Raw genomic sequence first — 25,576 nt, 5'->3', positions numbered from 1 at the left:
CTTATCTACTTTTTCTTCTAATATTCAATTACCCTGGTTGATTATTGGAGATTTGAATGAACTTTATAGTAGTGTAGACAAAAATGGAGGATCCTTGGTTGGTAAGTTTGGTGGTATGAAAACTTGGGTTGATAGCTTTGGTTTGATTGATGTTGGTTTTCAGGGGCCAGATTTCACTTGGACTGATAAAAGAGTTAAAGAAAGGTTGGATAGGGGTTTTTGTACTGATGAGTGGAGGTTTGCTTTCCCTGAAGCTTTCATTCAACACCTTCCTCGTATGAAATCAGATCACTGCCCTTTACTGTTACGTTTCTCTTCTAATGTTGATTCTCATGGAACTAATAAACCGTTTCGCTTCCAAGCTATGTGGTTCCAGCAGGAGACTTACCTTCAGCTTGTTAAGAGAAAATTGCAGAGTTATAATGGAGATATTATCAATAAAGTGAATATGCTTGCTTCGGATCTTCAAGAGGGGAATACCAATGTTGTTGGTAATATCTTTAGAAAGAAAAGAAAACTCTTAGCTAGAATTACTGGTATTCAAAAGAGCCTTTGTAAAAAGCATAATCCTTTTCTTGTCAATCTGGAGGAAGATCTCATTAGGGAATATGAGCAAATTAGAGATCAAGAAGCTGTGTACTGGCAACAAAAATCCAGAGTTACTTGGCTTCAAAATGGAGACAGAAATACAAAGTTCTTTCACCTTTCCACTATGGTGAGAAGATGAAGAAGTAAAATTGAAGGGTTGCTTAATAAATCTGGTGAGCTTTGCACTGATCTTCCTACTATGAAAAACATTGCTGCTGCTTTCTTTCAAGCTCTGTTCACTCATAATCCCTCTTAAGACATCAAGTTTGTCATCCCTTACCTTTTTCCTAGTTTGGATATTGATGCTCTCAATTGGATGAGTAGATCAATTTCTGTTGGGGAAGTGCAAAGTGCCTTATTTAGTATTGGAAGTCTGAAGGCTCCTGGTGTCGATGGGTTCCCTGCCCTTTTCTACTAGAAGCATTGGAATCTTTTATCTGCTGAGATTGTTAGTTTGGTGACTGATGCCTTTACTCATGGGAAACTTCCTGACGGCCTCAATCACACCCTCATTACTCTTGTTCCTAAAGTGATAAGCCCACAAGATATGTCGTTGTTTAGACCGATTAGCCTTTGTTGTACTCTTTATAAGACTATATCCAAAGTTTTGGTGGCTAGGATTCGCCCCTATCTTTCTAATCTCATAGGCCCCAATCAAGTTAGTTTTGTTCCAGGGAGGCAAATTTCTGATAATATTATCATTGCTCAAGAAGTCCTTTATAAGTTTCAACACTCTCATGGCTCCAAAGGTTTTATGGCCTGGAAAATTGATCTGTCCAAGGCCTATGATAGATTGCATTGGAGTTTTATTGAATAAGTTTTAGTTGAAGCCCAATTTCCTGATAAGCTTACCAAATTGATCATGAATTGTGTTACTACTACCAGCTTCCAGGTTTGTGTGAATGGTGAACTTTCTTCCTGTTTTAAAGCTAGTAGAGGAATAAGACAGGGAGATCCTCTCTCCCCCTATCTCTTTGTTCTTTGTATGGAGAAGTTGTCTCACCTAATTTGCTCAGCTGTTAATGTAGGGAAATGGAAACCTGTGAAAGCCTCTAGATCGGGACCTCTCATTTCACATCTATTTTTTGCAGATGATCTGATTCTTTTCTCTGAAGCAAGTTGTTCTCAAGCCAAAGTTATGAAGAGGTGTTTGGATATCTTTTGTAACCTATCTGGGCAGGAGGTAAGCTTCAATAAATCTCTTTTGTTCTGCTCTCCTAATACCTGCAAGAAGCTTACTCGAAAAATTAGCAAAATTTGTGGTTATGTTCTTACTACCAACTTGGGTAATTATCTTGGGATGCCCCTTATTCACTCTTATGTGACGAAGCAAACATATCATCCTATTGTTGAAAAAGTTCAGAGTAAACTTACAGGGTGGAAGAGTAAAGCTCTTAGTTTTGCTGGGAGACTCACCTTGGTTCAAGCTGTATCATCTACCATGCCTATTTATGCAATGCAAACTGCTAAACTCCCTATTTCTGTGTGCAATTCCCTGGATAAACTGTCTAGAGATTTTTTATAGGGTGACTGTGATGAAAAAAAGAAAGTTCATATGATAAATTGGGACCTTGTTTGCAGGCCTAAATCTAATGGTGGTTTGGGTTTGAAGAAAGCTGTTCATATGAATCAGGCTATGTTAGCAAAGATTGGTTGGAGAATGTTTCAGAAAGATAACGGGCTTTGGTGCGATGTTCTCAACAAAAAGTATGTGAAATCTCAATCTCTTTTACATTCTAATTACTCTTGTCCTTCTAGCTGTTCTAGTACCTAGAGGGGAATTGTTTATGGGGCTAAATTGCTTACTCAAGGCCTTTGTTGGAGGGTTGGTGATGGTTCTCTCATTAATTTCTGGTATGACAATTGGTTAGGAATAGGACCCCTAATTCAGAAAATTTCAAATGCCTCTGCTATTGATCTTCATCTTAAGGTCAATGATTGCTGGAATGATGTGGGATGGGACATGAACTTCTTAAGTTCAGTTCTTGATGAAAATACCATCAATGAAATTGTTAGAATTCCTGTTAATTTTGATGGCGGCGGGGTTGATAAAATGATTTGGGGAGCTAATTCCAATGGGAAATTTGCAGTGAAATCTGCTTATCTCTGCTTAATTCAACATGAAAACTTTGCTTTATTTCCTTGGGAGTATATTTGGCGATTATCTATCCATCCCAAATTACGGACTTTCTTTTGGTTGGTTTGTCATGGTAAGCTGCTATCTAATGTAGAAAGGGCTAAGAGACATCTTACTGTTGATCCAAGTTGTTCTTGCTGTCCTAATTGTCCAGAAACTTTGCTACATTTGCTTAGAGATTGCCCCATGTATATGGAATAAGATTATGTGCTCTGACTCAATTGCTAGGACTTGGAACCTAGATTGGAATGGCTGGTTGCATGCTAACACTCATTGCAAACTTCGTTGTTATGGTGGTCTGATGTGGGTCAATATCTTTATTTTCACATGTTGGTTTATTTGGAAATGGAGATGCAAGAGAATTTTTGATAGTGAGTTCTGGTGCCCTTTTGACCCTGTTACTGTTATTTTGGATACTGTGACTGAATGGGGTCGTGCTCATACCTGTGACACTCGTGTCACTGAAAAAGTTGCTGTGACTGTTAAATGGACTAAGCCTCCTCCTGGATGGGTGAAATTGAATGTTGATGGTGCTAGAACTCAAAATAGAAGTATTGGAGCTGGGGGGGGGGGGGGGTTATTAGAGATTGTGATGGTAATTGGATATCTGGTTTCTCTGCTTGCTTAGGGAGTGGTTCTGTTCTTGAGGAGCTTGGGGTCTCCTGCTGGGTTTAAGGCTCACCTGCTCCCTTAAGTGTGTTTATGTTCTCATTGAATCTGATTCTGAAATTTTAGTTCAAATGCTAAATCAAGGGGTGGATGATCTTCATCCTTTGCATAGTGTGATAAGTAGGTGTAAGTTTATGCAGAATAAGCTCTCTTCGTGTGTTTAGAGAGATCAATATGGTGGCTGATATTCTCTCCAAGTCCAGGTTAGGGTCTGAGTTTGGAGTGCAGTACTTTCAGCAACCTCCTCCACAAGTTGTGAATCTTGCTCTTGATGACTTGTGTGAAACTGTTAGAACTAGGAATGTAGTTGTTACTTCCTGATTGTTTTCTTTGTGTTTGTTCTTTGGCCCTTTTGGCCCCCATATATCCAAAAATAAAATAAAAGGGTGAGGAGTCAGGGGAGCAGCCAGGGGTGCTTCTGTATTGATAATTACAAGAAAACCCAATAAGACCATTGAAAATATATTAACAGAGAGAAGATTTGATGGAATGTATAATAAAATGCAGCAGAAGCCATCAATCTAAAACAAATATATAGTTGAAACCAAAAAGTTAAGAGCATACCAGGGTAGGGAGAGGCAGATGTACAAGTAGAAGTAGTGTCCGCCAATGGATCTGGAATCTTCACGGTATCTGTTTGCAGTTAAGAATTACATTCAAATTAATTTTCCATTTTCTCACACTCAAATACTGCAAACATTCTTCTTCAAACAATCCAATGTTTGATTTCTAAGGACTCAAGAAAAGAATTACGTAGCCTAATTCTCAATTCTAAAAAAAAAAAAAAAAAAAAAATAATAACCTAACTAGATTATTATCAAGTACGATGTGAGAAACAAAACCCTAAAGAGAAGCAGAAATACCAGGATAATCTCGGGCGAGGCGGCGGAGAACGGCAGCTGGTGGCAAACGGAATCCCAAGATTCAATCGGGTCGGGTCGTCGCCCTGCGTATTCCAGGTCCCGGAGTTCCCGCCAAGACAGAGACATAGTTGGACTTGGGACTCTCACTCTCTCGGTGTTCTGATTTTGCCTCTGGCTCCCTTTTCTGTTCATATATATATGGCCTTGCTTTGTTTCTTTTTTTTGTTCTTTTTTTTTTTTGAAACGAATTTACGCTTCCTTCTTTTCCATTGTCGGTTTTGTTCTCGATTAGGGTCCCAGCACGTAACCTACACGAGGAAGTCAATCTTTTGTTTTCATAAAATTATTTTCTACTACCTTTTTTTTTTGCCTCTTTCTCTTTCTCTTTTAAGATAGATGATAAAAATAAAATAAATGTCACTTAGATGTGCCTTTACCATAATTTAGGCCACACTTAACAATAAGTACGAAAACTGTTTTCTACAATTTCAATAGCCAAAACAGTCCCTACCCTTTCACAATTTGAATAACCTGAAACCGCTTCACAATTTCACTCCTCGGGCTCACTCTTCCAAACCAACTCCTGCGCATAACCTTCACCAACCACTACTTCTCCTCCACCGTGCAGCTGTGACTCAAGCGATCGTCCTCCAACGACCCGAAGCATCTAATTCTAAGGTTTGTAGAACTGAATTTGAGGATTTTCTCCAGCAACCCGAACCGGCTTTTCTTTTCTATATTCACCTCCTCACTCTCACACAAGGAGAAAGTGGAGTCTAAAGACCATGGACGAGAAATTGCTAAATTACAACATATTGGAAAAGTTGGAGATATATATGTTCTTGTTCTGTGGGACCAAATTGTAGAAACACTTGGGGGGGGGGGGGGGGAGAAACTTATATATTGTCATCACTAGCCATGTCACTATCAATCACATATCACTAGCCAAGTCACTAGTCATGTCACTGCTTAAGTCACTAACATGCTTTGTACTTTTCTTTCATAAACTCTTCAATGGAGTCAAACAAGATGAAGAGGATGATGATTCTAATTCAAAGCAAGAGAGATGGAGTGAACAGAAAGAGAACGCCCATGATTATCAGACGGCTGAAAAGAGTAGGAGTGAGATGATTGAGACAATGTCAAGTCAAGAAGAGAAGTGCGACTTCGAGCTAGAGGTACAGAGAAAGGAAGAAGAGCTAAGAGCTCTAAAAAAGACAAAAAAAAAAAGGGAATGGAAGAAAAGAGGAAGAAGTTAGAGACAAGACTGAAGAGGAAGGAGAATGAAGTTAGAGAAATGATAGGCCACTAGCCATGTCACTTCACTGGCCAGTGAAGTCACTGTTAAGTAACTACATATCACATTGCATGTCACTAACACTATTCATATTTGTGCAGTGTATTCTTTCGGGAAGGAAGATTGCCTAGCAATGAAATATCCAGATTTGATGTGAACGAGTTCATAGTGGATAATCCAATAGCAAACAATTGGATTGATTGCTTTGGGGAGCTATTGTGGGATGAGTTATCGAATATAGACTCATAAGTTTTGGGAATGCCAGCTTTTCTACATAGCTTGTGCTGGATAAGTAGTGCAAGTGATGTGTATCTACCTTGAAAGCTTATCTGCTGTGATTGTTTATAACAATTATTTTCTTTTTGGTTGAAATGGTATTCCACAATTCAATTTAGCTGTGAGAGAAACATCCATCTATATATATCTCAGTCCCTCTTTCAAAACTTGGGAAAATGTAACAAGTTCTTTTTTCCCAATTACACATGAAGATGAATTTCACCGCACACTGTTGGTTTCAGACAAAGATATACCACAGTTGTTGCACCTTGATTCTAAAAAAGGGAGAAGACCAGGATCTGGATCATGCTTTTAAAATATGAAGAAATTGGTACTAAAAGTCTTTTGCGATTCAGAATATGATAAAATCATTATTCTATCTTTCTTTTATTTATCTTTTTAAAAACATATTAATACTTTTATTCAGTCCTTCTGGGCTAAGGACATCCTTACCTAAGCTTAGCTACGGATTTCCAGTTTTTAGCCACTTTTCGATCACATATTCACATCTTAACCGTTCCGTTTTTAGGTCCTAACGTATAGATCATCTCTACAAAATTTCAGCTAAATTGATGATTGTTAAGGCATTTAAAACTGCAATTTACAACAATGTATAAGAACGGTTCCGGTTCAACAGATTCGGTTCGTTCGTGTAAATTGCAGGTTTGGATGCCTTAGCGACCATCAATTTAGCTGAAATTTTGCAGAGATGATCTATACATTAGGACCTAAAAATTGAACGGTTAAGATGTGAATATGTGATCGAAAAGTAGCCAAAAACTGAAAATCCGTTCAATAAGCTTAGGTAAGGATATCCTTACCTAAGAAAAATCATACTTTTATTTATCAGTAAAATTATACATAACGGCTCACCCAATAAGATTGTCAGAAGAGGCGTTACCTAAGCAATTCAACCTTTTTAAGGAGAATGAAGTACATCCAAAACTACCCAACACAACTCACTAGAAAATCAAATGGCACAAATTATGCGAGTACTCTTAGCAACATTTCTCAAACTTGAGAAACTACGAATTCCTTTCCCATAAAAATTAAAATTAAAGTACAAATCCCAAAACCAAAATGCAATGCCTAAAAAAAAAATAATAATAAATAAATAAATACATTCATATTATCAATTTACTGCACATTTATAATTGCATATATATGAAAACATTAAATTAGAAACTTACTTTATTACTCATCCATATTAAATATCATAATTTTATTAAAATCTGCAATCTTTGTAAATAAGTTTATCACAAGTTACTTTAGTCTATGTAGAAGTTTCATTTAAGGGTTTTTGTTCATTTATCCCATTTCTAGAGATTTTTTTCCCACTTACGCCATTAAGTTTTTTTAATTTCCCTTTATCCAAAACACTCTAAGGGAGTCATAATTCCGAGTCAAATTAAACTTCTCTATCAATAGAAAAAAGAAAGAAGAGAGTACGCGCCTGAGAGAAAGAAGAAAGTTTTCCTCCCTGTCCGGCAGCGAGCCTTTTCGCCGTCGTCGGACGAGCCATTGTTGATCCCTTGTGGGTCTGGTGTGATGCGGTGGTTGTCTGTGAGGCATAGGAGGAGGATATCGCGCCGGTGGGCAGGTTTTGGTTCGTCCCTCGCTGGATCGATTGGCAGATTGGGTTGAGGGTTCAGAGGCGGCCAGGCAGTGACGCGACAATGGTGACGCGGCTAGGGTTTGATCGGATTGCGTTGATTTGGTTTGGGTCTCAGGGATCCGATCTAGTATGGGTTCTTTCCATGGTGCTTCTTCATCAATGGGACACGAGGACGCCGCATCTCTATGGTGTGATGGAGATGGCAGATCGATGTTGGTGGCAGTCAGAAGAAGGTAGTGGAGCAACGTGGTGGGATCGGGCCAGGCTTGGCTGGCGGATGGTGTATCTCCTGCTTCTTAGATTGGGCCTTGGGTTTGGACCCTTCTTTGGGCCCAAGTCTGGGCTGATTTTTTAATTGCTTGTTTTAGTTTTATTTATTTTAGTTGGTTATTATTGTCTCGCCTTTGGCGTGTAATAAGTCCCTACATCTATCTTGTAGGACTAGTCGGGCTACGTGCCTGTGTGTGCACTCAAAGTTCCTTGTTTGCTCTAGGTAGGCGGTGAGTTCATTGCTTCATCAAATGGTCGCTACCGCCTAGTGGTAGGGTGAAGCTAAGTGTTGTTGGATTTATCTTCCAGCGGCAACATAATAGGAAAGCTGTGTGTATGGTCATTATGCTATATTGTAATCGAGTTACATATCGAGTTATCTTTCCGTTATGTCACTGCTATGTCAAAGAAAATAGAGTTGCCAGTAGAGCGCTCTTTGCTAGTTGGTGTCTAGTTGAATACAGTCATTTGGTAGAGACTCGCGATTTCAGGATGTTCTCTAGATGCTTATTGTAATCAAGGGTTTAGGCTCAATATCCCCCCTGTATTCGGGAGTTTCATTAATCAAGGCGTCAGGGCAGCAGCACCAGCCCTTTATAGAGGAGCGATTTTGGCGGAGCTTAGCTCACTTGATTAGCAGGGGACAAGACCCTTTGCTAGCACTTCTCGTATCCAATCAACCTAGACACCCTATGCTAAAAAAGTTTGCCTACTTGATAAAGAAAACTTTGACAAGTATTAACAAGAGAATATTTCACCTAGTCCATTATAACTCACAACTTCTTACCAAACCCAACTATTTTTGAAAATTGTCTAAGTATATTGACTCAATGAGATGTCATGAACCTTGCTTTGGACGTGTGGCCCAAGTCCTTGCCTCCACACATATTTCTTTTCAAATCCGTTGGGCAACCTTACTGAAATGGCCAGGTGGGGGAGGACGAGCACGAGAGGAAGAACCCATTTTGGCATGAACTACTCCCACATTGTGGTTTAGGCTCATTTGAATGCACTTCTAGAAAAAAAAACCTGTCATGAACGTTGCCCCCTTCCTAGACACCATCCCACATAGGCTATACTTACTTAGATAAGAAAAGTCCTAAGTGCAAGACATTTTTCAAGTGTTAATAAAAGCCGCCCTCAACCTTAAGAGACCAGATTCAGGTACTAGTAAGGGGTTAAGGCTAATATCAACAAAAGAGACTTCACCTATTCCATAATAGTTCACAATCCCTTACCAAAATCATACCTTAGTGGCGTTAATCACATGAAGATTTTTCAATCCCCGGCAACGGCACCAAAAATTGATAGAAATCCATATGTTCTTCTTTTATGGAATGATGATCTGATTTTGTTTTATGGAAAACTTTTGCATGTTCTTGTTCTTTGGTTCGAAACTTAGAGTGATTGCATGTAATTAGAGCTAGTAATTAGGTTTATGCGTTGTAACCCTAATTCAATATAGCAGTAAAGGCTTTGGACAAAGGTCTCTAAGGGAGTCTTCCTTAATACCCCATAAAGTATTTTTATTTTTTTTAATACCATTTTACCCTCACCCATGTGTTACTTAGAGAGAGAGAGAGAGAGAAACCATAGGAGACTTCGCCGGAGCTCCGTCGCCGGTAGTCGGATTCCGATCACCAGTCATCGGATTCCGGTCATCGATCGCAGCATTTCTGTCAACTTTTGCTGGATTCCGGCCAACTTTCGCCTGATTCCGATCACCTGCCGCCTCCCACCGGACTTTTCTGAAAACCTCGCCAGAGGTTTCCGAAGAGGTCGTCGGAGATTTCATAGGTCGCTGGAAAAGTTTATTGTCCCCTAATAGACATCTATTGCCTCCCAATAGAGGGGCAATAAACCCCTACTGCCTCCCAATAGACGTGTATTGCCCTACAATAGAACTTTTGGTGGTCGTAATGTGCATTGCCTGATTCATATGAACAGCTTTCTTCAAACCCAAAACACCATTAGATTTAAGCCTGCAAACAAGGTCCCAATTTATCATATGCACTTTATTTTTTTCATCACAGTCACCCCATAAAAAAAATCTCTAGACAGTTTATCCAGGGAATTGCACATAGAAATAGGGAGTTTAGCAGTTTGCATTGCATAAATAGGCATGGTAGATGTTACAGCTTGAACCAAGGTGAGTCTCCCAGCAAAACTAAGAGCTTTACTCTTCCACCCTGTAAGTTTACTCTGAATTTTTTCAACAATAGGACTATACGTTTGCTTTGTCACATAAGAATGAATAAAGGGCATCCCAAGATAATTACCCAAGTTGGTAGTAAGAACAGAACCACAAATTTTGCTAATTTTTTGAGTAAGCTTCTTGCGGGTATTAGGAGAGCAGAACAAAAGAGATTTACTAAAGCTTACCTCCTGCCCAGATAGGTGAAAAAGATATCCAAACACCTCTTCATAACTTTGGCTTGAGAACAACTTGCTTCAGAGAAAAGAATCAGATCATCTGCAAAAAATAGATGTGAAATGAGAGGTCCAAATCTAGAGGCTTTCACAGGTTTCCATTTCCCCACATTAACAGCTGAGCTAATTAGGTGAGACAACTTCTCCATACACAAAACAAAGAGATATGGGGAGAGAGGATCTCCCTATCTTATTTCTCTACTAGCATTAAAACAAGAAGAAAGCCATTCACACAAACCTGGAAGCTGGTAGTAGTCACACAATTTCTGATCAATTTGGTAAGCTTATCAGAAAATTGGGCTTCAACTAAAACTGATTCAATAAAACTCCAATGCAATCTGTCATAGGCCTTGGACAAATCAATTTTCCAAGCCATAAAACCTTTGGATCCCTGAGAATGTTGAAACTTATGAAGGACTTCTTGATAATGATAATATTATCAGAGATTTGCCTCCCTGGAACAAAACTAACTTGATTGGGTCCAATGAGATTAGAAGGATAGGGGCGAATCCTAGCCACCAAGACTTTAGATATAGTCTTATAAAGAGTACAACAAAGGCTAATTGGTCTAAACAAAGACATATCTTGTGGGCTTATCACTTTAGGAACAAGAGTAATGAGGTTGTGATTGAGACAATCAGGAATTTTTCCATGAGTATAAAGGCATCAGTCACCAAACTAAGAATCTCAGCAAATAATAGATTCCAATGCTTCTTGTAGAAAAGGGCAGGGAACCCGTCGACACCAGGAACTTTCAGACTTCTAATACTAAATAAGGCACTATGCACTTCCCCAACAGAAATTGATCTACTCATCCAATTGATAGCATCAATATCCAAATTAGGAAAAAGGTAAGGGATGACAAACCTGATGTCTTCAGAGGGATTATGAGTGAACAGAGCTTGAAAGAAAGCAGCAGCAATGTTTTTCATAGTAGGAAGATCAGTGCAAAGCTCTCCAGATTGATTAAGCAAACCTTCAATTTTATTTCTTCGTCTTCTCACCATAGTGGAAAGGTGAAAGAACTTTGTATTTCTATCTCCATTCTGAAGCCAAGTAACTCTGGACTTTTGTTGCCAGTACACAGCTTCTTGATCTCTAATTTGCTCATATTCCCTAATGAGATCTTCCTCCAAATTGAGAAGAAAAGGATTATGCTTTTTACAAAGGCTCTCTTGGATACCAGTAATTCTAGCTAAGAGTTTTCTTTTCTTTCTAAAGATATTACCGACAACATTGGTATTCCACTTTTGAAGATCCGAAGCAAGCATATTAACTTTACTGATAATATCCCTATTATAATTCTGCCATTTTCTCTTAACGAGCTCAGGGTAAGTCTCCTGTTGGAACCACATAGCTTGAAAGCAAAATGGTTTATTAGTACCATGAGAATCAACATTAGAAGAGAACTGTAACAATAAAGGGCAGTGATCTGATTTCATACGAGGATGGTGTTGAATGAAAGCTTTAGGGAAAGCAAGTGGAAAGAGTTAAAGAAAATTTCAGGGAAAGCAAGTGATAGTAACAGAATTACTATCAACAAAAGAAACATAAACTTTATTTTTATCATATAAGGCCCAAATGCCACCAGAGAAACCCCTTGCTTCCTCAACCTCGGCATCAGGGAAACCATATCTTCTAAGAAACCTTTTAACACGAGCAAAGGGAACACGAGGTTCACATATAACAAGAATATCCATCTTATGTAAATTAATAAGATCAGAAATTGCTGATCGAAATTTCTTACCTCCAGCGCCTCTCACATTCCAACATAGCAATTTAAAAATTAAGAAGGCAAAGAAGTAAAGGGCAGACACCCAATTAAGCATCAATCATACAGTCCCCAACTTGAGAAGGTAGAATATCATTATTAGTGAACATGCTAATATCAGCAAAAGTTTGTTCAACAAAGTTTTGAGATGCCTCTGACTTGGACAATTATTTTCCGGAATCCACCAAAGGCTCCTCTGGGGGACAATGCCCAAAGATTACTGAGATTCCATCACCAAGGACATTAGCATCCACATTTTCAAAAGAGAGTTTTTTGAAAACAACCCTTTTGCCGTCCTCTAGTACTGCATAGCAACTTTGGAACCACAACTACTCCCAATATTAGAGACACCTTTCATAGGAAGTCGAGAAGAACATTTAGCAAGCAATGCAAAAGTAGAATTCTCTTTCAACACAGATTTCTGATTACCTTTCCCAAAAGAAGATTGTTTACTAGGAGAATTGGTGTTCTTCAAAGTGGTAGTATTCTTGGTCTTAGCAGCCAATGTAGAATTCTTCTTTTTCTCTTGGAAATTCTGCCATAATTTCACAATTGGGGGGGGGGGGTTATTGTCAGTAGGAGTGTCATTCATGGTCAGCTCAAGTTCCATGGAGTCAATACCACCCTTCTCTTGCAGAATAGCAAACCTACAGCCAATTGTAGCATTCTTCTTTGATCCTTCATTTTCTCCAACTCTCTTTTTGTTTTTGTAGCTCATTAACATCCATGGTCCCATATCCTCTTTGATTATTACATCCTAAGATTGGGGAGTCAAAGGTAACTTGTGGGAAGCATCCACCACCTGTTGGGCATCAATCATATTATTATTAGTGGAGTCATTGACCTCACCAATAACAGTAGTAGTAGGATCTTGGGGTTGAGCTGAAACACTAGGATTGGAATGAAGAGTGGCACATTTATCCTTAGAGTGACCAAAACAACCACATTCAAAACAGATTAGTGAGATTCCCTCATAAACCACATTATAAGCAACATATTCAACTTCAACAAATGGACGTAGAGGTTTGTTTAGGTCCACTTCAATGCAAACACAAGCAAATTTCCCTCTAGATTGGCCAAGAGTAAGTTGATCAACCTTAACAACATCACCGAAAATTTTACCAATTTTGGCCATAGAATAATCCTTAAAGTATTTGACAGGTAACCCAAAAATTTGAACCCATAGAGTCATTTTGCCAATGAATTCAGTCATGGGGTCAAAATCAGGCCTCCATTTTTTAACAATTAGGGTTTGTCCAGCCAAAATCCAAGGTCCACCATAGAGAGCAGTGTTCATATCTTCTTCCAAGTTGAAATTGACAATGAAAAAATCATTGGGGAGATCAATGAGATGCCAACCTCCTTTGACCTGCCACTTCCTTTTCAGACCTTTCAACATAAACTCAGAAGAATTGGTAGAGTTTGGCCTTCCCATAAGCTTAACAATCACAGCACATCGCCAATCATAGTCCAATTTATTATGCACTTTTTCAAAGAATGAAACATTTTGACCATGCTTACCTGGAGAATAGATGCAGTCCTCATCAGTGAATTCAAACCCCTACGTCATGGTTTTTTGATATCGATCCACCGAATTCTTAAGCGTACTCGCATAGCTCAACTGGGGTTGTTGGGTAGGAGCAGGATGAACACTAGAATCAAGATCCTCCATCTTAAGAGCTTCCAAATCAGCAGTAATATCACCGCCATTCTTCACACGTTTTCGTTGCATCACTGTTGAATCACAATCTCCGCCGCTCCCGGTGGAAGGGCGGAGAAAACAAACGCCGACGTCACCACCAATCCCTTTAGACAACCCAACGATTGCCAAGAAGAAGGGATCAGCATAGGCCAATCGGAATCTGAAATTGGGAACAACTGGGTTACGGGAGAAAAAGGAGTAGGCGCGTGAGGCAAGTTCTGGACTTCTCTTCTGCTTTTTTGCAATAAGTATTATTTCTATGTGATAGATTCGGTATTTACCAAAATCAAACCAACTTTTTTGATAATTTTTTATTTCGATTTTATTGGTCTCGATTACCAAAATGTCGGTTTATTGAACCTAAAACATTGATTGGTATTCGATCAGTTTCGTAATTACCAAACCAAATGGCAAAAGTGAGGGGTGGCTCCCACGCCTGACTCTAGTCCGTCATCAACTTAGACCATTAATGTTTGGGACACAACAAGATGTATATAGTAAGCATATTTTCCAATTTGGTCATATGAACTAGTAATTAATTGAAAGAAAAATGGAAGAATCGTGAATGTGATCGTGTTGATCGTATTAAATACATCGGCGAATTGACGAAACGTTATGGCCTTTTCATCTTTGGCATTAAGCCTCTCACAGTGTCTCTGTCTCACTTTTCAAACACTTGGCATGGAGGGGAAAATGTTAACAGTGACCCCCGGCTTCTCTTCTCCTATTACCAAACCAAACACACAAACACTGGCATCTGCTCCCACCAAACTGAAGCCCTATCATATCAGGTAATTATCCCATTCTGAAATTGTTCAATGTTTGTTCTTTATCTTTTCTCTGTTTGGATACACAGGAAACCCTGAAACTAACGGGAAAGATTACTGCCAAAGTGCCAAATCTTATAATATTTGCTTTTCAATGAAAACCCAAAGAGCTCAACTTTTTTTCGTTTCAATTCAGAACTGACAGAACAACAAGAATTTTGGGTTTCCATTGAAAAGTTTCCTTAACTTCCTTTAGGTCATTGTTTTTGGGTACATTTTCCCTGAACTCCAGCGTAGGTTGTATGTGATCCTCTGTTTCTTTGCCACATTCATATATGAAGCAATTTTTTCTCCATTGTAACTAATCTAGAAACCAATTGTTGCAAAGAGGATATAATGGAATAGTGTCTAATTTCGACGGATATACCCAAACTTAGACGATACATTGATTCTGAAGCCACCGAATTGACTTAGTTGTTTCAGTTCTGAGGAGTACCACATTATGCTTTTCAGGAAGGTATTACATAAAAATGGGGTCAAACTCGAAGCGTCCAAAAGCATGCATTGAAGATAGAATCAGTGAATTGCACCACACTCTTTCCTTTCTTCCAAGAAGAAATGCTGGACAGACCTGCATTTTAACGCACAGATGGGAGAATACATGGGCTTATGTTCCGAATTTAGACCTGTTTGCAATTTTACCTAACTAGGACTTGGATAGGTCTGCAGGTTTGTGGATCGAGTACATCTCTTCCGTGGCAGCTCAGATATTACCAGATTCCGTCTTCAATGTAATGGAATCAAAACTTATTTTTCTCGTTGGATTTGCAGTGCCATTAGGCTTAAATATTGTCGAACTCGAACTCGATCTTGATCTTTTTTCAGGATCTAACTTCCTCTTTCTTGAGCCAATGTCAGCATGGGTCTTCAAAGAACATTCTTGTGTTACTTAAAAGCCTATTTTTGTGCAAAACATTGATGGTTTTGAAGCTGAACTTAGATTACAATGGTATTGCCATTGTTCCCAACTCAAACTGTTTTCCAAGTCTCAAGTACCTACATGTTAGAGTCTGTTATCCTATAATTGTTAAATCAATGGAGGAGTTGTTTCCTTGTTGCCCTGCTACTTGACTATAGATGGACATCTGGGAAGACTTGAAAATGGTTCAGTTTTGACCTTTGAGTATGAATGTCACAGCACCCAGACTGAAAAAACTACGAATGAATTTGTTTGCCCAAGAGGAGGAAGAAGGTCATGCATACAAAATCTTTATTAATGCTGATATTCCAAATCTTGAAAACCTTGATCTCAAGGAGGGTGTTTTGGCGAGCTTTACTCTGAAAATGCCAAATCCCCAAGCAAAGTCAGGACTAAAATGCAGTCATGCATGCAGCTGAGCAATTTCACTCTCTACTTGATTATGCTGATCGCATTCATAGGCTTTTTGCAGCAATGTTCAATGTCAAATATCTGAAAGTTTCAGGGCCCTATATTGGGGTACGTATGCATGCTATTATTTCCTTAGAGGTTGGAAGGCTTATTACATGCTCCAATGTATTAGTGCAATGCCATTTTGTGCTGAGGAAATGTTTAATGTTGGTGAGTCCTTGATGTGATTCATACTTCTATCATTTTGAAGGATCCAGACATTGTATACCTATATCGTCTGCCTACATCTCACAATTTGAACCACTTGGAGATACATCTTCAAAGTTGCTGCTATTTTCAGTTACTGACAAATTTCCTCAATGTATTGTCCAATCTGGAATCTCCTATATTTGAAAATGTAAGTGCATGTTGATTTACCCATTGCTAAATGGTATTGCTATATTTGCGAAGATTGCAATTTAACTTCTTTGTTTTAATGATCTTTAGAACATTCAATGTAGAAGTGTTATTCATGACAAATGTGACTTGGTCCATGAATGGTGTCCACCGGAATCTGTGCATATATGTTTGTTGTCATGCCTCAAGAGAATTTGCATACGGGGATTTGAAGGGCCAGATAAGATGGAAGTAGCAGAGTACTTATTGAAGCACGGAGTTCTTTTGAGTAAGGTGACAATCTATACTTGTAGTTTCCTTAAAGAATTTGTGACAAAGTTCTTCCTTAAATTTTCAAATTTCCTAAGAGGTTCAAGGACTTGTCACATTGAATGGATACTGGGGACGACCAACGAGTAAACAAAAGGAATGGATCCTAGCTATAGCTGAAGCATGTCAATGGATCCTTGTTGCCTATAGAAATTGAATGTACTGTACTGTAAGCTCCATGGTCTTCACTTCCAGAACTCACTTGTGATTGTGAGTTTCTTGCTCTAATTATTCGTGCTGTATTATCGGAGCTACAGTTGCTATTGCTGGTGTTTGTTACCTCTTTAATTTGCTTAATAATGTACCTTGAAGTCTCTCTTTGCCTTTCGATTTCCTAGTGTTTTAGTGGTAGTCTGTAGAGCAAGAACACATAGGATGATGTTATTTCGATTATTTCACCCTGCCATCTTGCTTTGATGACTGCGGCCATTTTGGGTATCCAAGATTAAAGCTATCAAATTTGATTCTGTTGGAGTTGAACAATATGAAGTCATAGACAGATCAACCGTTTACTGTTTACTCTTGTTAGGAAACTTAGCTTTGAGCGACTGCAGAATGTACATGTCATATTTTTCCCATACCTATTTGGTGTGATCATGAATGTACTAATTAGAATGCCAAAAGAAAAAGAAAAAGGGGAATAGAATTGATTGCTTTGCTGCAACTTCACGCATGTAACTATGAATTGCATACATATACAATACAAGCTTTTTTTTTCAAAAGAAGAAGCACCATATTCCTGGGGACCATGATAACCATATATTTTCCCATGTGAAAACCAGATACTTCATCCACATCCGAACGCCTTCTGTCTCTCTTTCTCTTTGTCAGCAATGTCAACATGAATCATGCGGGGCGTAGAATCTCTTTGGACTAAGAAAGACTGGTAGGGGAATCCGACTGTTATATATACAAAAGTTTAAGTACCTTGCCTCTTCTGAAGAAACAGTATCCGAATGCTTCCTCTGTTTTTTCTTTATTCTTCACTCATTCATTGCCAATATGTATTCTCAAACACTCTGTACCACAAAACATGATCTCATTTGATATTCCCTTAACTTAGTAGTAAGAACTTGAATTTTCGGGTGAGGAAACTTGAACAATGGCGGCTGCAGCATTGGCCGGAGAAGGCTTGGTGCGGTCTGGAAGTAGCATGAATTGGCGGGAAACAAGCATGAAAGACATGTGGAATGATCAGCAAGATGCATTCCAGAGGAGTGAGAGGAAGCGGGAGGAGGAGGAGGAGCTGAGGTGGGCTGCAATAGAGCGGCTGCCCACTTATGACAGGTTGAAGAAGGGGATGTTGAGGCAGGTCATGAGCAATGGAAGGATAACGCATGATGAGGTTGATGTTACAAAGCTTGGGGCAGATGATAAGAAGAAGTTGATGGATAGCATACTAAAGGTTGTTGAGGATGATAATGAAAAATTTCTCAGGAAGCTCAGGGACAGGACTGACAGGTTAGTGTGTTCATGTCTAATGTGCTTCTTTTTAATCTAGCTGGTCTCCCAAATTTAGAAGGGTTTTCTATGGGTTAGCTATACTAGAAGATTATAGTGTTAGGTTCTTGGTTCCTTATAAATATAGAGCTGCTCAATGTAGGAGTGATTCTGTATGGACTTCCCAGTTGTTCACTAGGCTCGCCAGTAGAATTTTTCCCAAAGCTTCTCATTTCACCCTTAAATCTTGAGTTCGATCAGTAGGCAACCATCTTCCACTGAAGAGAGTTCAAATGTATTTGGGGTTTAATTGAGTGACTTGATACATTTATTAACTAGTTTTTGTTTTTATAAATAGGGTTGGAATCGAGGTTCCAAAGATTGAAGTGAGATTCCAGGATTTATCAGTCGAGGGAGATGCATATGTTGGGACCAGAGCACTTCCAACTCTGTACAATTCCACCTTAAATGCAATAGAGGTACAATTCCTAACTTCAAAAATTCTTGAATCACTAAGAATGGAATGATTAGTGGTCAATTTAAATGAAATTGGACTTGGGAAAAAGAATTATCTTCTAGAAAATTTTAAATTGCATAATATGAACTTGAAATTTCAGATTTGTAGCTGCAGGTTCTTCCTTGTGCATATGTTTCTACTTGCTAAAGGGGGTTCTTTGTTTTTGCATTATTGTTTTTCTAATTCTATAGGGAGTTCTTGGACTTTGTGGGCTCTCTCCATCGAAGAAAAGGGTAGTGAAGATACTTCAAGATGTGAGTGGAATAGTGAGACCAGCAAGGTACATATCTGAAATCTTCATATAGTAGTGTTTTCACTATAGGCAGCATACCAGCTTTCACGATGGAATTTCACATATAGTATCTGCAAAGTAAAACCTATTGTTATGTATGGTTTCTGAAGTTCCCTTTTGATTTATTGTTATTTGTTTTCTAGAATGACTCTACTTCTTGGACCTCCTGCCTCAGGAAAAACAACATTTCTAAAGGCACTTTCTGGAAAACTTGATGATGATTTAAGGGTCTGTCTTACTCTGATTATATATCTGTACTCTAATTATATTACTTTCCTTCCCTCTCCCTTACTCTGATTACGTCTGTAAGTATGTTCTTGGGTCTACAACTTCATGTTCCCTTGCTGGTACTTTGGGTGAACAGGTAACAGGAAAAGTTACCTATTGTGGTCACGAGTTCTTCGAATTTGTTCCTCAGAGAACTAGTGCATATATTAGCCAGCATGATCTTCACTATGGTGAGATGACAGTACGCGAGACTCTTGATTTCTCGGGACAGTGCCTGGGAGTCGGAAGCAGGTATGAAATGCTGGCAGAAGCATCAAGGCGTGAGAAACAAGAAGGCATACAACCGGATCCTGAGATTGATGCATTCATGAAAGCCACAGCAGTGGCTGGCCAGAAAAGTAGTTTGATGACAGATTATGTTCTTAAGGTTTGCTTGCCAGACAAGAAATCCATCAATTTTTTCATCTTGCTTGACAAGCATAACATCTATTGATTCTCTAACAGATACTTGGATTGGATATTTGCGCTGATACTATGGTGGGTGATGACATGAGGCGGGGCATCTCTGGAGGGCAGAAGAAGCGTGTAACTACTGGTATGTATGCATTAATGTAAAAGGAATTTCTACACCATCATCTATAACTGAGGCACTAAAGAAAGCAAAGCTTTATTCACCAATTCCTTAGACATTCGTGGTTACTGAATCGTAAATGCTGCAAATTTCGTAATGTGCAATGTTTCTAGTATCTCTTCCTCTCTATGTCTCCTTACACACGTACATATTTACACTCACACTTACAAACATGTATATGGAACGAAAATTGAAACAGCATCCTTTTGTCCATGACAATTTAGGTGCAACCTATAGATATCTCTTTCTTTTGGGTTAGTGGTTATGCTACTTAGGATGCACTATCATTCGCCTAATATCAAGTAAATAGATTCATTTTTATATTCCTTATAAGTATTAGCTTTCAGAGAGGATTGACTCGATCATCATTTTCATTGGATGTAGGGGAAATGTTAGTTGGGCCAGCAAGAGCCCTTTTCATGGATGAAATATCAACAGGATTGGATAGTTCCACCACATTTCAAATCGTCAAGTACATGAGGCAGATGGCTCATATTATGGACATGACAATGATCATTTCTCTCCTGCAGCCTGCACCAGAGACATTTGACCTCTTTGATGACATTATCCTACTCTCAGAGGGTCAAATTGTCTATCAAGGTTCCCGTGACAATGTTCTTGAATTTTTTGAACATATGGGCTTCAAATGCCCAAAGAGGAAAGGTGTTGCAGACTTTTTGCAAGAAGTAACTTCCAAGAAGGATCAAGAACAATACTGGTTTAAAAGGAATCAACCTTACAAGTATATCTCCGTACCCGAGTTTGCTCAAACCTTCAACTCCTTTTATATTAGTCAAAGGCTTTCTGAAGAGCTAAGAGTCCCTTATGATAAGTCTAGTACCCATCCAGGTGCTTTGGTGAGAGAAAAGTACGGAATATCTAATTGGGAACTCTTCAAGGCATGCTTCTCAAGGGAATGGCTACTGATGAAGCGCAATTCATTTGTATACATATTCAAGACCACCCAGATAACAATCATGGCTGTAATCGCATTGACTGTGTTCTTAAGAACAGAAATGAAAGCTGGTCAAATACAAGATGCAGCAAAATTTTGGGGTGCATTGTTTTTCAGTCTCATCAATGTCATGTTTAATGGAATGGCAGAGCTTTCCATGACAGTTTTCAGGCTTCCTGTGTTCTATAAACAGAGAGATGCCTTGTTCTATCCAGGGTGGGCTTTCGGGTTGCCCCTTTGGATCCTCAGAATTCCCATTTCAGTAATGGAGTCAGGCATTTGGATCATTCTTACTTATTACTCCATTGGTTTTGCACCTGCTGCAAGTAGGTAGGTGCTGATTTATCTAGTCTTGGTGCATTTACTTATCTGCTCCTGTTGACAACTTATATTATTTGCAGGTTTTTCAAACAATTCTTGGCTTTCTTTGGAGTGCATCAGATGGCTCTCTCCCTCTTCCGTTTCATTGCAGCTGTTGGAAGAACAGAAGTTGTTGCACAAACAATTGGAACATTTACCTTGCTACTGGTCTTTGTGCTTGGAGGTTTTATAGTTGCCAAAGGCAAGGTTTCCTTCTTTGGGGTTTGGAGTTTTCTCGACTTGAAGTAAAACTGCCACATATTTATATGTTGATCAATATGTTCACAAATCAAAAAAAAAAATAAAAAAATCAATGGTAATCTTTTCATGATTTTTTTTAGCAAATATCAGAAACAGATACTACTTTTACTTGTGCAGGTGACATTAAACCATGGATGATCTGGGGCTACTATATTTCTCCTATGATGTATGGGCAAAATGCCATTGCCATTAATGAGTTTCTAGACAAAAGATGGAGCAGCGTAAGTTATCAGATCTATTAAGGCCTAGAGGAAGAAACTCCTTCATATTTCTATTGAAATTTAGTAGCCTCCTTTTTTTTGGCTATTGCATAAGTATCATTTTCTTGTGCACAGCCCATAACTGGTTCTAGCCAACCTACAGTTGGAAAGACCCTCCTTAAGGAAAGAGGACTGTTTGTAGACGAATATTGGTATTGGATTTGCATTGGAGCACTCCTTGGATATTCTCTTCTCTTTAACGTTCTTTTCATTGCAGCACTAACATTTTTGAAGCGTAAGTTTCTCACTATTTCACCTAGTAATTCTGTGCTTTTTAATTAGGAACCTGTACTAATTGTTCTTTTCCCGAGCTCAATTTCAGCACTTGGTGATTCTAAAGCGGTAATTTCGGACAACCACTCTGATCTCACTACTAAAAAGCAGTTGACATCCAATTCAGAAGGTTGGTGTGGTTTATGCTACTTGTTCTCCTATTTTGGTGTCCATGATACTTTATTTGATGATGACAGTGAGGGAAATTTTAATTAGTGCATAACATTTTATTGATTACTGTGTTCTAACTGTTATCATTTGCTATCTCGATATGTAGGCACTGATACTCCGGTGAGGAATACCAGAGAGCCTACAAGCTCAAGCATGAGTTCTTCAAATACTGAAACTCGAAGAGGAATGGTGTTGCCCTTCCAGCCCCTTTCACTTGCTTTTGACCATGTTAACTACTATGTGGATATGCCTGCTGTAAGTCACTTCGTCCAATCCACCATGCAATATGTATCAAGATCTTTTTCTGCCAATTTCTAGTCATACTTTAAAAGACATGTAAACAGGAAATTAAACCTTGGTTATAAATTGGATTGAAAACTGAAATTTCAACTGGACATGTCAGAAATCACAAACTCTTAGGAGAGTAAACAACCAGATGCATAGTTCAAGTTGTATTTATTTTTATTTTTTTTTCCAAATTTAAAGTTGGAAATTACTGGCTTATAGTTCCAGATGTAGACACTAGATTGATCCAATTAGCTAGTGCTTTCTCATACCATCAGGAAATGAAGAGTCAAGGGATTCAAGAGAGCAGATTACAACTGCTACGAGATGTCAGTGGTGCTTTCAGACCAGGTGTCTTAACAGCTTTAGTAGGAGTCAGTGGTGCTGGAAAGACAACCTTGATGGATGTTTTATCAGGAAGGAAGACTGGTGGGTACATTGAGGGTAGTATAAGCATTTCTGGCTACCCAAAAAACCAAGCTACATTTGCTCGAGTTAGTGGTTATTGTGAACAAAATGACATCCATTCTCCTTATGTGACTGTCTATGAATCCCTTTTGTACTCTGCATGGTTGCGTCTTGCTTCAGATGTAAAGAAGGAAACACGAAAGGTACTACTTTGATGATATTGTTTTATGGACAAATTTATGTTATTAACTGTAACAAAATTGCAACTTTTCCACCTCAGAAAATATTTAACTATTAACATAAAATTCATCATGATGTGTTAGTAATGTTTAGACAACATTAAGCTTCACAAAACTTATCATTTATCATATAGATGTTTGTTGAAGAAGTCATGGAACTAGTTGAGCTTAACCCACTGAGGAATGCTTTAGTCGGACTTCCAGGAGTAGATGGTCTTTCAACTGAACAGCGAAAGAGGCTCACAATAGCTGTAGAGTTGGTAGCCAATCCCTCCATAATCTGTATGGATGAACCTACATCAGGCCTTGATGCTAGAGCCGCTGCAATTGTTATGCGTGCTGTAAGGAACACAGTAGATACTGGCCGGACTGTGGTGTGCACAATCCACCAACCAAGCATACATATCTTTGAAGCTTTTGATGAGGTATAGTTTATCTCTTGATTCAATCCTTAGCACACTTTATGCTGTTCTAATTATATCAACATGATGTTGTTTCTTTTGCAGCTACTTTTGATGAAAAGAGGAGGAAAAGTTATTTATGCTGGACCCCTAGGTTCTCATTCTCACAAACTTGTTGAGTATTTTGAGGTGAGTTTTATTTTTGTAATATTCTCGACTGGTTAGACAATGAATTCCAAATTCACAATATATGTGTGATATGATATGAAATCCTAAGTTCACTGGTAACTAACACTCATGACCAAAGAAACACTAGTTAATATAGAAGTATAGAACATAAAGGCAGTGAGTCTCCAAGACCAACTTGATTGAGAAGAAATTTGTGAGTTGCATGGAATAGTAGGAAATGGAAGATGAGGATTCCTGTGACCTAGTTCAATGAATAATAAGGAGCATGGTGATGGTGAACACTTATCCAAGTTTGACTGATGATTGGAACCTCTTGTAGAGTATTCCAGGGGTTCAAAAAATAAAAGACGGGTACAATCCTGCCACATGGATGTTAGAAATCAGCTCCACTGCAGTTGAGACTCAACTCCACATTGATTTTGCAGAAGTTTACGCCAATTCGGACCTCTATAGGTAAGGAAAATACAACATCACACTCTTCAGAAACAACATTGTGTGGGTTGTGAAATTTTTCTACATACTTCACCAATTTTCAGGAGAAATCAGGACCTCATCAGGCAGCTAAGCACTCCACAACCAGGTTCCAAGGATCTCTACTTCCCAACCCGCTACTCACAAAGTTTCTTAATTCAGTGCAAGGCTTGCTTCTGGAAACAACACTGGTCTTACTGGAGGAATTCGCAATACAATGCAATCCGATTTTTCATGACAATTGTTATTGGTATCTTATTTGGTGTAATCTTTTGGGGAAAAGGAGACAAGATGTATGTTCATGTTTTTTAACAGTAGATACATTACTTTATGTCCATGGTCATGTTTCTGAAAATAGATGCACTAAAGTAACACATGGACATTCACAAGAAACTATATGACTATTATATTTTCTACAGACACAAACAACAAGACTTGATTAACCTGTTGGGAGCAACTTATGCCGCTGTTCTTTTCCTCGGAGCCTCCAATGCTTCTGCAGTGCAATCTGTAGTGGCAACTGAGAGAACAGTATTCTATCGTGAACGGGCAGCAGGAATGTATTCCGAGTTGCCTTATGCCTTTGCTCAGGTAAGAGATAGGTGCATATCTGTGTCTCACATTTCCTCTGCTCTGTGATTGTTAGTCATTATATTTTTTTTGGAGTTGCAGGTGGCTATAGAAACAATTTACGTTACAATACAGACCTTCATCTATACTCTTCTGCTATATTCCATGATTGGATACCAGTGGAAGGTGGTCAAGTTCCTGTACTTCTATTACTTCATATTCATGTGCTTCACATACTTTTCAATGTACGGTATGATGGTGGTTGCGCTAACTCCTGGCCACCAGATTGCTGCCATTGTTATGTCCTTCTTCCTGAGCTTTTGGAACTTGTTTTCTGGTTTCCTCATTCCTAGACCGGTACGTTATTAGAATTACTAATTTTTGTTTGGAAGTAGATATGCAAGATCTAAGGATGCAGTCCTAAAACGAAATGAAGAGACTAAAGCTTCTAGTTATGAATTAGAAATTGTTCAGTGTGAAACATTTCACAAAACAGATGTGGGATTTAGATCTACTCTCAAAGAAAGCTGACACTGATTATCAGTAATGATTCAAATCAATAAAGTTGTCTAGCACTGCACTACTGTATTAACCAAATAGTTCATGCTCTAATATTGCAGCTAATCCCAATATGGTGGAGGTGGTACTACTGGTGTTCCCCAGTCGCTTGGACAATCTATGGCATTTTCACATCTCAAGTTGGTGATTATAAGAGTTTACTCGAAATTCCGGGTGCAGCACCAAAGGCAGTTGATGCATTCCTTAAGGAGTATTTAGGCTATGACTATGACTTTCTTGTACCAGTAGTCCTTGCTCATGTTGGTTGGGTGCTCCTCTTCTTCTTTGTATTTGCCTATGGTATCAAGTTCCTCAACTTCCAAAGGAGATGAGAAACTTCCATGTCTTTTGAAAATTAGATCTAGAGATAACACAGCTACTTGTATTCATCAAAGGGATCTGAAATCTTGTGCTATAGTTTCTCCTCGTGTTTTGTTTGAATCAATTTTTTTTTGTCTAGAACTGTGCATGCCAAACCTTTTGTATTGGAGAAATTTAGAGATGATTTGGTCATTCTTTTGATTTAAATTAGGCTTAATTTCAATAAGCCAATAAGGGTCAAGTTGTAGTATCTGTAATATCGTGAC

The 25,576-nt window shown here is 38.7% G+C and overlaps 2 protein-coding genes across 2 annotated transcripts; one reads left to right on the top strand and one right to left on the bottom strand.

Moving 5' to 3' along the window:
- Positions 1-10,741: 10,741 nt before the first annotated feature.
- Positions 10,742-11,500, bottom strand: LOC112163733. Its single transcript, XM_024300007.1, has one exon. The coding sequence runs from the start codon at positions 11,498-11,500 to the stop codon at positions 10,742-10,744; it is 759 nt and encodes a 252-aa protein (XP_024155775.1).
- A 5,739-nt stretch (positions 11,501-17,239) lies between these two features.
- On the top strand, positions 17,240-25,465 carry LOC112202889 (pleiotropic drug resistance protein 2). The gene is made up of 20 exons (XM_024343930.2): positions 17,240-17,941; positions 18,279-18,399; positions 18,629-18,717; positions 18,873-18,957; positions 19,094-19,384; positions 19,462-19,552; positions 19,973-20,873; positions 20,945-21,105; positions 21,282-21,385; positions 21,500-21,659; positions 21,747-21,827; positions 21,975-22,123; positions 22,432-22,764; positions 22,935-23,225; positions 23,307-23,390; positions 23,710-23,843; positions 23,927-24,154; positions 24,281-24,452; positions 24,534-24,788; positions 25,052-25,465. The coding sequence occupies exons 1-20, from the start codon at positions 17,583-17,585 to the stop codon at positions 25,319-25,321; spliced, it is 4,359 nt and encodes a 1,452-aa protein (XP_024199698.1). The 5' UTR covers positions 17,240-17,582; the 3' UTR covers positions 25,322-25,465.
- The last annotated feature ends 111 nt before the right edge of the window (positions 25,466-25,576 follow it).

The sequence above is a fragment of the Rosa chinensis genome, chromosome 5, assembly GCF_002994745.2.
Source record: "Rosa chinensis cultivar Old Blush chromosome 5, RchiOBHm-V2, whole genome shotgun sequence".
Lineage (NCBI taxonomy): Eukaryota > Viridiplantae > Streptophyta > Magnoliopsida > Rosales > Rosaceae > Rosa > Rosa chinensis.
The sequence above is the reverse complement of the archived record's forward strand: the minus strand, read 5'-3'. Positions and strand labels throughout refer to the sequence as shown.

Excerpts from the sequence above, each read along its gene's own strand:
- LOC112163733 (XM_024300007.1), bottom strand. The coding sequence starts at position 11,500 with ATGTGGTTCCAACAGGAGACTTACCCTGAGCTCGTTAAGAGAAAATGG.
- LOC112202889 (XM_024343930.2), top strand. The coding sequence starts at position 17,583 with ATGGCGGCTGCAGCATTGGCCGGAGAAGGCTTGGTGCGGTCTGGAAGT. Across the intron at positions 18,718-18,872 it reads GGAATAGTGAGACCAGCAAG|AATGACTCTACTTCTTGGAC; the intron begins GTACATATCTGA and ends TTTGTTTTCTAG. Across the intron at positions 22,765-22,934 it reads TAAAGAAGGAAACACGAAAG|ATGTTTGTTGAAGAAGTCAT; the intron begins GTACTACTTTGA and ends TTTATCATATAG.